Source organism: Denticeps clupeoides, chromosome 7 (assembly GCF_900700375.1).
Source record: "Denticeps clupeoides chromosome 7, fDenClu1.1, whole genome shotgun sequence".
Taxonomy (NCBI): domain Eukaryota; kingdom Metazoa; phylum Chordata; class Actinopteri; order Clupeiformes; family Denticipitidae; genus Denticeps; species Denticeps clupeoides.
In genome coordinates this window covers 22,446,476-22,458,330 of record NC_041713.1, presented here as the reverse complement: position 1 = coordinate 22,458,330, position 11,855 = coordinate 22,446,476, and the positions used below count along the sequence as shown (strand labels likewise).

The 11,855-nt window shown below is 46.2% G+C and overlaps 1 protein-coding gene across 2 annotated transcripts; it reads right to left on the bottom strand.

The window, feature by feature from the left end:
- Positions 1–2,762: 2,762 nt before the first annotated feature.
- On the bottom strand, positions 2,763–10,550 carry LOC114794867 (plakophilin-3-like). 2 transcript variants are annotated; one of them, XM_028987684.1, is made up of 14 exons: positions 10,515–10,550; positions 10,085–10,409; positions 9,286–9,377; positions 8,013–9,007; positions 7,442–7,565; positions 7,134–7,338; positions 6,682–6,856; positions 6,467–6,584; positions 6,227–6,391; positions 5,962–6,141; positions 5,703–5,856; positions 4,871–5,066; positions 4,223–4,310; positions 2,763–3,679 (listed from the first exon to the last, which is right to left on the bottom strand). In XM_028987684.1, exons 1-14 carry the CDS (start codon positions 10,533–10,535, stop codon positions 3,638–3,640), a joined length of 2,880 nt encoding a protein of 959 aa, XP_028843517.1. In that variant the 5' UTR covers positions 10,536–10,550; the 3' UTR covers positions 2,763–3,637. The 2 variants fall into 2 exon arrangements, with proteins under 2 accessions (XP_028843517.1, XP_028843518.1); XM_028987685.1 differs by lacking the exons at positions 10,085–10,409; positions 10,515–10,550 and adding an exon at positions 9,532–10,070.
- Positions 10,551–11,855: the final 1,305 nt, after the last annotated feature.

Below are 11,855 nucleotides of genomic sequence, written 5' to 3'. Positions count from 1 at the left end.
GTACAAATATGAAATCTGACCCAAAAGAAGAAATGTTTGGTTTTTTCTCTCTACCATAAAAATACTTATAAGTTTGTATTTTTACCTCCCCCTTCTTAAGTTGGGATAAGTATTAGCCCTTATTATCCCATTTACATGAGCAGATAAAGGGTCTAGAGTCCATTCCAAGTCTGCTATTTGCATTTGGAATCTGTTACTGTCGACACTCAATATCCTCAATAACTCAAGATCCAAAGTGACTTTCAGTGAAGCAAGTCATTGGGCTGAAAAGTAGAAACAAGCCCATCAGAGAGATGGCAAAAAAAATAGTTTGGAACTAGAGCACACCGGTGAACTCAGCAACACCAAAAGACCTGGAAGACCAAACAACATTTTTCAATAAGCCTTTATGTCCAATGGAACGATGAGACAAAGATCAACAAGTCCCGGCGTGATGGGGAGAGAAGAGTATGGAGAAGGAGACGAACCATTCCACCTCATCAGCAACGCCGTGGGCATGTACGGCTGAAAATGAAACTGGTTATTCATTGATGATGTGACTGTGGACTAAAGCAGCAGGAGGGACTCTGAAATGAATTGGACAACACAATCTGCTCATATTCGTCCTAATGCTTCAGAAGTGGTCTATGACCCGAAGCATGCTGCAGAAGCAGCCGAAGAGTTTTTCAAGGCAGAGAAGTGGAATGTTATGCAATGGTCAAGTCCTGAATCTGAGAGCGCATTTCACTTTCTGAAGACAAAAACCGATGGGAAACAAGCAGGAAGTGAAGACAGTTGCAGTAGAGGCCTGGCAGAGCATCACCAGGGACGTAACCCAGACTGTAAGGACTGTAAAGGATTTGCAAGCAAGTAGTAAAAGGTGAAAGTTTGATTTGTGAATGTTAATTTGGTCATTACTTTTGGTTCTTTATAAAGTGGGAGGCAGATATACAAACGGTAAATGTTGGTATAATTTGGATTTAAATGCTCTCAAATTCAAGCAGCAGTTAAAGCACATCTTGTTTGTTTCATTCCAAATCCATTCCAAAAAAAAAATTGTGTTAATTGTGTCCCAATATTTATGGACCTGACGTGTATGAAGTTCACATCCTTCTGATTAGAAGGCCCAATTCAAAACCACGGCATTCAAAATTATGGCAAATAGGCCGTTTCTTTTGATTTTTCTCCTGATGTAATATATTTTTGGGTGCTAGTGGTTGTAGGCACCAGAGGAGTCAGCTGATTTCTACTTTCAGGCAAACCATTGACATTTGAAGGCTCCCATTTTAAGGAAATTAGTAGTTCTGAAGAGGGAGAAAGCACCACAATAAGACTTAAACACCAACGCTAACATTTATTTTATAGATTATGTCTTAATGGGCTTGACTCTTACAGACTTTTAGAAAAAAATATATATATTTACTATAGTGAAACCTAATAAATCTGCATCGTGTCACGAGACAGTTATTAAAAGAAATATTGATGAGACTTTGTGCACTATGAGTGATTCATACTCTGAATATGTAAACCTGAGTCAAACAGCAGCAGGTAATATAAATGCAAAATAAAGCCACATGCAGACACATGAAAGCATGTGAGGAGGATAGATAAGTGAGGAGTAGGGCCGCCCTCTGGTGGGCACATGCATGTCACAGCCAATCATGGGCTATGCAAAGAGAGGGATTATTTCAGACTTTTGTTACACAAACACACGTGAAACACATTCGCATATGAAACTGTGTCATATCCGTGTGTGTGTGTGTGTGTGTGTTCGTAGGTCCGCCTGTATCTCTATGAGTGTTTCATCCATGTGCAGGTGTATAGCAGTAGTACAGTAGTATAGATGCAAGCACAGCACTAACAAGGCAATAAAAAAGAACAGTCATTGTAAAAAGTCAGTGTGCACTGTCATGTCCTCACACCTCCATTTTGGAATCCCGGCTCCTGTGATGGTGGAGTTTGCTCTCCCCACGTTTGGCGCCGGTATACTCCGGGTTCCTCAAGCCTCCTCATTAGGATGAACGGTGACTATAAATGGGCAACAATTCCGAACGCGTGAGTAAATGCCAGTAAATGTTCCCCACATGGCTGAATGTCCCAGAATGGGTTCCAGCACTCATGACTCTGAAATGGATGAGTCAGTTATGGGAAGTGATATCAGCATCCTATTTTCCTTCTTGACTGCTTCTCCATCCCAGTAAGAGTGAGACATAAAAATATAAATGTCTAACACCATATCGTTCTTGTAATTAGCTTCCTCCCATAAAACACAATTATTAGACATTTCTGCTTATACATTTCAAAATTACAACTGTGATGCTGTTGCTTATGACAAGATCTGATTTCTGCACTGCTGTATTACAGAACTCAGTTAAAAATATCATGAAGTCTTTTTAATGAATTACAGGCCTTACATATAAACCTCTCACAATCTGACATAATCTGCCAGAAACTATTCTCCTAATTGCAAATATTATTCTCATGTACACATTTAAGGCATTACCACAAATATACTTTACTATTACTAAAGATGTGAATTTTAATGGGCAAATATTTTAACGGGCAAAGGGCACCCATCATCCCAGCCATCCTCCTTCTCAGGGGGGCCAAGGTGAGCTTGGATCAGACAGAGGAGCATAGGATGTTTCTAGCAGGACAAATCAGATATGAGAGAGGCCATGACATTCTTGTCCATGATGATTGTATGTTTCTGAAAAAAAAAATGGCAGATGCTATGCAGAATGGACTGTAATGTCTTCACCATTCAATAGCTGAGGACAAGGTTTTAAAATCCTTTTTTATTTAATTACATTTGGACTAATAATGCATTGAAGGCATTCAGAATGCTGTACAAGATTAAATGTCTTCATCACTTCATTCATTGTATGATTCAATACAGTCTTAGTAAATGTAAAGTAATAGAAATTCCTTTCAATATTTTAAGAAACAAAGTCATCTTGCAGCTATATAAATTTCACACACATATAAGCACATCAAATATCAGCTCTCTATCAAACATTCTTTATGATTTATTTATTATACACCCAGATAAACTATACAATACCAGCTAACTAGCTTTTTCAAAATCTATATCTATATATTCATGGTGGTATTTATGGCAGTGTTTACTGTGAAAGAATAGAAATGAATAAACTTTTCAGTGTTGAGTGGAGTTGACCAATGAGGTCATGGGATAACCTGTTACGTGACATAAAGAAAAATAAGCATAGAAATATGCAATCTAGAATACTGATTAATTATTCTACGTGACATTCACTCTGGTTACTGAAATTTAGTTTTGATTCTCTTCTTCCCTTTTTAGAAGTTTGTTCTGGATCCACCGTCAGCTTATGGTCATCATGTTGCATATTTTTCTTTATTGTCCATGTTGTCCATTTTATTGTTGTCGGGCAAAGAAGCAAAGTTCAAAGTTTGTGTTTTATTTCTGTGGTAGTAAAACACACTCCAGAGTTCAGCTCCACAGATGGAAAAATTATAACGTGACTGGTTATATACAGACCTGAGGTTTCTTCCACAACGCATACACAAAGACACCCACAGTTTCCTCTTTAGATACAATTTAGCGGGCGTCAGTTTTGCCCTGGATGCATTCTGAACTGTCACGTCCTCTTCGAAGACGCCAGTGTGGCAGGCAGCATCAGATGGTCAGGTCAGCGAAGTCCTGTCTGCAGTAGCCCTTCTGCAGAATGCACACACACACACACACACAACAAGTCACACTCGGACTCTAGAACCGAAAATTGTTGGTCCGGAAATCAGACGCACACCTCTCCTATGCCAGCTATCCACACTTTTCTATCGCCGCTGCAGTTTGTGCTTGTGTGTGAGGTGAGAAGGGAGGAAAATGGCCTCAGGGCCGGGTGTGTGCTCTTCATACACAGCAGATGTGAACTACTATATTAACTACACAAAGTGTCTCTCTTTAATGACACGGACATGTAGAGACTCAGGCTCACACTCATGTCTGAAATGCCTGAAGGTGTAACAGTTCAGCGGAAACAGCGTTGCTGACAGTCAACTGAAACATTTAACACGCCCTGCTGCCGACATTCGCTTTAAATACCCAGCTATGTTCTGAATTTTCATTTTAAACACACATGATCCAGGGTTTTTACACTTCAGATCTCCATAAAACTTTTCAAAATTCTTTTCCAGCTTTTTAATGACCGCAAGAACCCATTTCTTGTTGTGCATCTAAAATTGAGGACAATTTTAGTCTCACCTTTTTGTATTCTTTGTGCAGTTTTTTGTACTGGAACATGTTGCACAACACAGTGGCTGCAGATTTAGCTGCTTTCAGTTTTCCTGGGCTGGAAAGAGAAACACTTTGAACAGGTAAAACTCATGTAAACTCAAACTTTGACCTGCCCTGACGTATGGACAAAGATCATGATATGTGCATTTCAGTATTATCTGGACGGTGCACCTCAAATGAGAAACGAATATACTGGAGTAAGCATGTGTCCTGTGGTAGATCATTTAGTGTCTTATAAAAGTAAAAAAAAAGGCACTTGTAATTGTCCCAGCAAATAATGTTATAGGAGTATATAAGGAATTTTTTTTTTCTTAAATCATGATTGACCTATTTTTTGTCTCATATTTTTGACAATATTAAAAACATTTAAAGAAAGAGAACATCTATTAACACAGAACGGAAAACGGTAAAGCAACATAATAAGATTAGATTGATCATCCGTTATGTAAACAGCTGAAATGTAATTTAACATAAAAAAAAACTCACACATAAACATCACACAAAATTCGATTGCCACAAAAAAACTCTGCCTGACCTCTAGGGGCGCAGTTTGCATTTGCTTTAACATAGAATAAATTTAGGCCAATATTTCGACAAACTTTTAACCACACCTACCTGCTGTCGTGTGAATTCTTGATGCCCATCAGCTTGGGCAGACCCTGAAAGTATGTGATGTCACGTGCCGCTAGCTCACTGCAAGTGACAAGGTTGTTGAGTGCCCCGCAGATGTTCACTGAAACGTCACTGGAAGGCTCCTTGTCATTGCCATCGTTGGGCAGTTTCTCCACCAGACTGCTCACAACCTTTGTTGCTGCAATGCAAGATCGGCACAGACAGAGAGACGTGGGTTAGTCTGTCATAGACAGATTATCAGGGACACTAGGGAGAGGGACCTATAAGCGCATCTCCCCCATGTCCAACTGTAACAGCAGCTATGTCCCTGGTCCTTCCCATGACAATTATTTATATATGATTTATGTATTCACACCAGACACGAATTCCACTTATCATTCATTATCACTATAATGTAATGTATTAATTTAATAATTTAATATTCATATTCATATTTTAATGAAATAAGTACTAATCTTTATTTGTTTCATAGACACCTTGTGCTCATGTGACCCCCTCCAGAAACAGCAGTAACTGCACAGATGATTCAGTTATTCCTACATCACACCCTTTGACTACTTACTCACTCACTATTCAGGGTCACGGCTGCCGGAGGCCGGGTGCAGGGCGGGGCACCAGCAGGGAGCACACATACTCCATTCACTCACACGCTCACAATTCCGTCGCCAATTCACCAGCATGCCCTTGAACGACTGGGCCCGGCTGGGTGGAAACCGGAGGACCCAGAGATCCGACCCGACATTTGAACTCACAAGCTTGGAGGTCACGTAACTAAACCCCCGCCTTGACGGCGTCACCCCTCGTAGAAACTGACCCATGTCGTTTTTGTTGCGGGCGTGGCGGGAGAGGTTCCTCAGGAAGCCGGTCAGAGAGCGTAATTCCAGATCATTGTTAGTCTTCAGGTGATCCAGGACAACCGGGAGCATCCGCTCCTGCTCCAGTGCCACGCGGCTCAAAACAGACGCCCACTGTACCAAATCCAAGAGGGGGACAGGAGAAGAACAAGAATCACCAATAATAACACAAAAACCGGCTCTGTACAGGCACGCAAAGACGCAGACAGCGGAACGGACCCGCTTGTCTCCTGCGGTGATGTTCTGCAGGGCTCCGGACGCCGCCTCCCTCGTGATGCTGTTGACCTCGCAGTGCTGCAGGACAGAATTATACATCCCCACCACCTGGGGGTGCCACAGCCACTCCATGCCCTTGGGTTCGCGTGCCACCTCTGTGAACATCAAGCCCTGGTCTTGCGTCTGGGGACCGAGAAGACATTTCCTGGTTTAAAGGACGGGTTGGTCCCCAGTTCCACAAAAGACAGGCTGCAGTGAGTAATCGGACATTTTTGGCCTTCTTGCTCTTGGGGGTGTAGCAGCCCATGGCCTCGGCCGTGGAGGTGTTCTGCATGCGGGTGGGACCCTCAAGACGCAGCTGGACAGAGGCGGGGATCTCGCTGTAGAGCTGATAAGACAGATTCCTCAAAACGCACATGGCGTTCTCCACTCCCTGCAAGACGAGCAAAGTGACGCGTGACATTGAAGAAAAAACAAACCTGTCAAATTCAAATCGAGATGCACAAACCTTTTCCTCCACTCTAGAGTCACCAAGTGTGTTCTGTATGTAGCCCACCAGCGCGTCCACCAGGAGAGGTGTCTCCCTCATCTGCTGGCGGGTCTTCTCGTTCACGGAGCTGAGGTTCCTACAGAGACGGTGAGGGATGGACAGGGAGGTGGAATAGGTCCCTCCTTCAGAGACCGTGTGGGCGTGGCTGTGTGTGAGTGTGTGTGTGTGTGTACCTCAGACAGCCTGTGGTATTAAAGAAAATGTCCTTTTCTGATGCGTTTTGCTCGATGAAGTCAGGGTTGCCAACTCCAGAAAGAGGGACCAAGATTTTGGACGTGAGCTCCGCTAGCGTCTCCCTGGCCAGCTTCTCCTTCAGGTTATCTTTGGAGGAGAGGTTCCACAGAATGCCTGCACACGAAGTGTAAAATAATATTATCTTGCATATCGCATTATGTCTCGATTCAAAAAATTGCAATTAAATCCTTGCACCTCACAAACAAATATGTTGAAGCGCTTTCTCCCAGCAGCCCTTGCGCAACGTCTGCACATCCAGGCATGCCTGGTGATAAAATGTCGGACTGGAACAGGGTGTGATTCCTGGCTTCGAGGCAAAGGCACAACTTTCTGTTGTGCAAGTTCAAACAGTTCAGATGGGCCGCGCCCTCACATTCATCCTGCTTCTCACCTGTGATGTTCTTGCGCAGCTCGTCGTCGGGCTGCTTCAGCGCCTCGGTCAGCTTGGGGATGCCCCCCGCCTCGATCAGGGCCACTTTGTTGGCCATGTTCTCGTATATGAGGTTCCGCGCCGCGCCGCTGGCGTAGCGCTGGACCTCCTCGTTCTCGCTGGTGAACAGGCGCACCAGCAGGGGGATGCCCTTCATCTGGTTCACCTGCAGAGACAGGCCGGCTCTTTACGCTCGTCTTCGCATTGGTGACGATGTCCAAACGACAGGTTTTAAAGCGCGGATGGAAATGTTAAAGGCGGGAGATCACCTGCTTCTTCGACTCGTTGTTGTGGTAGCACTCGTGCTGGATGTATGCAGCTCCAAGCACCTGCAGGTCCGGGTCCGAGGACTCCAGGTGCATGATGGCCGTGGGCACGTCCAGGCTGTTAATCCTGGGAAGCGAGAGGGGGGTCGTTTTACACACAAACACACACACTTCTGTAGCAGACAGGGAAAGAGTCTTCCTACACCGCAAAGAACAATGTGGTTGTTGCGCCACAGCAATTACAGACTGTGCCACCACAAATCAGGAAAAAAGGTTTCCTACAGGACGAAAAAAAAAAAAAGTCATGCCGCTGTTACACCACAGCAATTACCGGTTGAGATTATGACTTGACAAGTGCGAATATCTGAACTGAAAATAAATACCGGATATCAGTTATTTAAGGAGCGACACACCATCAACTCCCCATAGTACGGTAGTTTCAATTAAAATATGAATTGTGCTTCTGGACATTGATAATAAATTGGGATTACTTTGGTCAACTGAGTAAAGTGAAGTGCAACAACACAAATATTTGTGCGTGTGCGTTTTCTTGTGTGGGAAAAGTACGTCGTACCCGCTCAGATTGCCCATGCTGCCGGTGAAGTCGTTGCCGTCGATGTCCATGCCCTTTCCGACACTGTGCAGGCTCTTCATGGACATGGAGCGGGCGATGGAGGCCTGTCTCTGGATCAGCGGCAGGTTGCTTTGCGACCCAGAGCTCATCATCGCACCGGACGCAGATCCCATGCTCATGCGGTTCTGCCGCTGCGTATTGATGCGGCTGATGGTGCGGTGGGCGGGCCCCTTGAAGGAGAACTGCCTCTGCATGGCTTCGTCGGCGGCCCCGGAGCGCGCCAGCGTGCTGCTGAGCGAGGACTGGCGCGCCATGGGCAGCGTGAAGGAGCCCGACTGGCGCAGGGCCGCGGCCGCGCCCGCCCCGGAGCCGAACCCGTTGCTGCTGGCGCTGTACAGAGTCTGCGGGGCGGCCGCGGAGAAGGTGGCATCGCGCTCGGAGATCAGGCTGCCGTCGGTCTCGTCCTGCATCACCCAGCTCTGCGTGGCCATGGGCTGAGCCGGCTGCACGTGGAGCGAGCGCAGGGACATGGTCTCCGGGTCCAGAGCCCCGCGGCTCAAGCTGCGGGTCAAGGTGTGGCGACCGGTGTGGAAAGCGCCTCCGCCGCCCTGGTAGCTGCCGAGGGTCTGGTAACCGCTGGTTACCGGGTACGCTCCAACGGCGTCGTAACTGCCGCCCCCCTGGTAGCCTCCGGCGGTTTGGTAAGTGCCGCCACCTTGGTAGCCTCCGGCGGTTTGGTAAGTGCCGCCACCTTGATAGCCTCCGACGGTTTGGTAGCCGTGACCTCCCTGGTAACCGGCCGCTGCTTGGAACCCGTTGCCGCCCTGGTAACCGCTGATGGTTTGGTAGCCGGAGCCGCCGCCTCCCTGGTGGCGGACGTCGTCGTAGTTGTACGCGCTTCCGCCGCGCTCACCGCTGACCTTGGTCCGGGGGCCCATGTCCACGGCGGAACGGGAGGAGAATTTCTGGGTAAACTGGCTCCTCGCCTGCGGGACCTTTGGATAAATGTCACACAGATGAGCCTCCCGAGCGCGTGACGAGCTGTTTAAAACATGCGCGGTTCAGAACTGACTGTTGGATGACCAGCTAACTGACCCGCCTTCTGCTGACATGCGGTTTCACACACGATACGGCACAGATACCGGCTGCCGTTCTTCTTTTTTTTTTTTTTTACTTGACCACATGATGTCTAACATGGAAATAATAAAGTAATAAAGTAATAATAACCGCATCCATCCAAAATGGACACAGATTCATTCAAATAAAGTCTCACCATAGCTGCCCTTGCGCCAGAAAACACGTAGGATCTGGAGCTGAAACCAGGACTGTAAGTTTGGTATTTCATGCTGGAAGATCCTCCATACTCTGTCACACACACACACACACAAAAAAAAACAGGTGTTAAAACTCACACTGCGAAATATTAATTAATCACAATTACCCATTCATCTAAACTGTTGTCTAGATGTTGTTCAAAAAAAAGAAAGTGGTTGTAGTTTCTGTCAACTGTTGTTATTACCCATAAGAAGACCCGACAGTTCACCGGCAACGCTGTGCATACGTAGATGTGTGTGTGTGTGTGTGTGTGTGTGTGTGTGTGTGTGTGTGTGCTTGAGGGAGGGAGTAAAACTAGTTTGATGAGAGTGTCAGCCACACCCTTCATTCTGAGCCAACTCTGCCCCACCCTAAACAAATACACACACATTACTGGCCGTGAGCTTTAGGGAAAAATCATAAAAATGGCCTCAATAAATAAGTTCTATTAACCTTCCGGCAAAACCGATCCGGTGGTTCGGTGCCTGTGGGAATGCTGGACGTTCCCGACTGGACGTCCCGTGTCGGGGCTCGTGGATGCTGACTAGGCACCTGTAACCCAACCCCACCCGGGTCCAGGCGTTCCCCGCAGTACCCACGCCTGCTTGTTCGGGCCTGTCCAGGGAGGGAATGCCTGGGAGCGCCTGGACTTGATTTCAGTGCAATAAGGCCTGCAAGTTCCATCTAGGTTAGGAAGTTCCTGCTCTGGTTCTATCTGTTTCCTCCGTGATTCGGTCCCGTGAGGACGCCTACTGTACCTGACGCGGCTCTGTCGCCGTTCTGTCGCGCCGAGCCCGACACCTTCATGGTCGCCAGCCGCTCCGCGACCTGCCGCTGGACCCGCTCCGCCTTGGCCGCGTCCGTGGCGGCTCCCCCGCGGCCGAGCTGCGTCTCGGGCGGCACCGCGTACGTGGTGACGGCGGAGTTGGGCGGCAGCGCGGAGAGGAAGGCGCCGTCCGGAAGCACAGCTGCGCTCATGGCGACGTCGTTCTGCGGCCGGGACGCCGTGGGATCTGAGCCGGAGCGGCGGCTCCGCGGCGCTTTCAGGAAGTGGGGCGTGGCCGGCGTGGGCGTGGCTACCTGCTCCAGGTAACGCAGGCGGAATAAATCATGCAGCGCTTCAACTCATACCGTTCAAGTTCATCAAATGCGGCCAATTAAAAACAAGTTCAACATGTGAAAACTTACGACGTGCTTCCATGTTACCATCGATGAAGGGATCAGTTCTGGTCCACTAGGATACAATCTGTTGTAGTTTCTATTCACGAGTCAGACTATAAGAAGGTTACAAGTTAATCTAAGTTCTCTCTGAAGAGGAAGGTGACTGAGCTGTTCTGACCTCGATTGTGTGTGTTTGAAGGTTCTCCTTCTATAGCCTCCCACATGACACACACACACACACAAATTCATACATACAAAGGCGTGTACTGTGTGTGTGTGTGTGTGTGTGTGTGTGTGTGTGTGTATATATATATGTATATGTGTGTGTGTGTGTGTGCATATATACACACAATATGTACACACAATAATGAAGCACAGATGAAGCATTTATTATTCAATACAAATTATACTACTTGTCTAACACTAAGATTTCAATTTAAATTTAAATTTAAATCAATTTCTAAAACATTAGGCGAATGATTATTTGGGTACTGAATGTTCCTGTGATGCAACACCAGTGCTGACGTGCCCCAGCATCACCTTGCCGCAGTAGGCCTATTAAGTAAGATACATTAACATCAATCTGGCTTTTCATTCGGTAATTTAACCTTTAAAGCATTAAGCGTTGTTTACACGTCGCAAACTAACAACCGGACATAATACTCCAGAGTAACCTCAGCCGCAGTTTTATTAATTGATAGAAAAAAGAAAAGACAAACAGGACTAATCCAAATAAAATCAAACATCTTTGGTAGTACAACCTGAATGTCGGAAAAAATGGGACCACTAAAAAACTTGATGCGAATCAAATGATGCGAGCAAAATATAGATATCAACACATTTTCAAACTGGAAACACCTTTATCCAGTAAATGAGCTCATTTCAAATTGCTACAGGTCCCAAAAAATCTGGCACAAGGGCAACTATGGGCTGGAAAAGCAAGAACTTTTTGAATTTGGGTTGTACGTTGGCCAGTTGTTTTTATGGAACTACCAACATTAATTTCTTATTTAGCCCAACATCACAAGCAGTATGTCTCAATGGGCTTTGACACCCCCACACTTTGACCCTTTCCGCACACAAGGAAAAACGCATGGAGAAAAAAGGGAGTAAAACAGGATGGCTTCCCCTTCTGGGGTACACTGAGTATGTAATAGGGTAATAATATATAGGGTGGTAGTAGCCTAGTGGGTAACACACTTGCCTATGAGCCAGAAGACCCAGGTTCAAATCCCACTTACTACCATTGTGTCCCTGAGCAAGACACTTAACCATAAGTTGCTCCAGGGGGGGACTGTCCCTGTAACTACTGATTGTAAGTCGCTCTGGATAAGGGCGTCTGATAAATGCTGTAAATGTAAATGTAAA

Bases quoted from the DNA above. Each gene is read 5' to 3' on its own strand.
- LOC114794867 (XM_028987684.1), bottom strand. From the start codon at position 10,535: ATGGTAACATGGAAGCACGTC. The intron at 6,142-6,226 runs GTCCGATTACTC...CTCGGTCCCCAG, and splicing joins AGAGCAAGAAGGCCAAAAAT to ACGCAAGACCAGGGCTTGAT. The intron at 3,680-4,222 runs GTGAGACTAAAA...TGCATTCTGCAG, and splicing joins TGCACAAAGAATACAAAAAG to AAGGGCTACTGCAGACAGGA.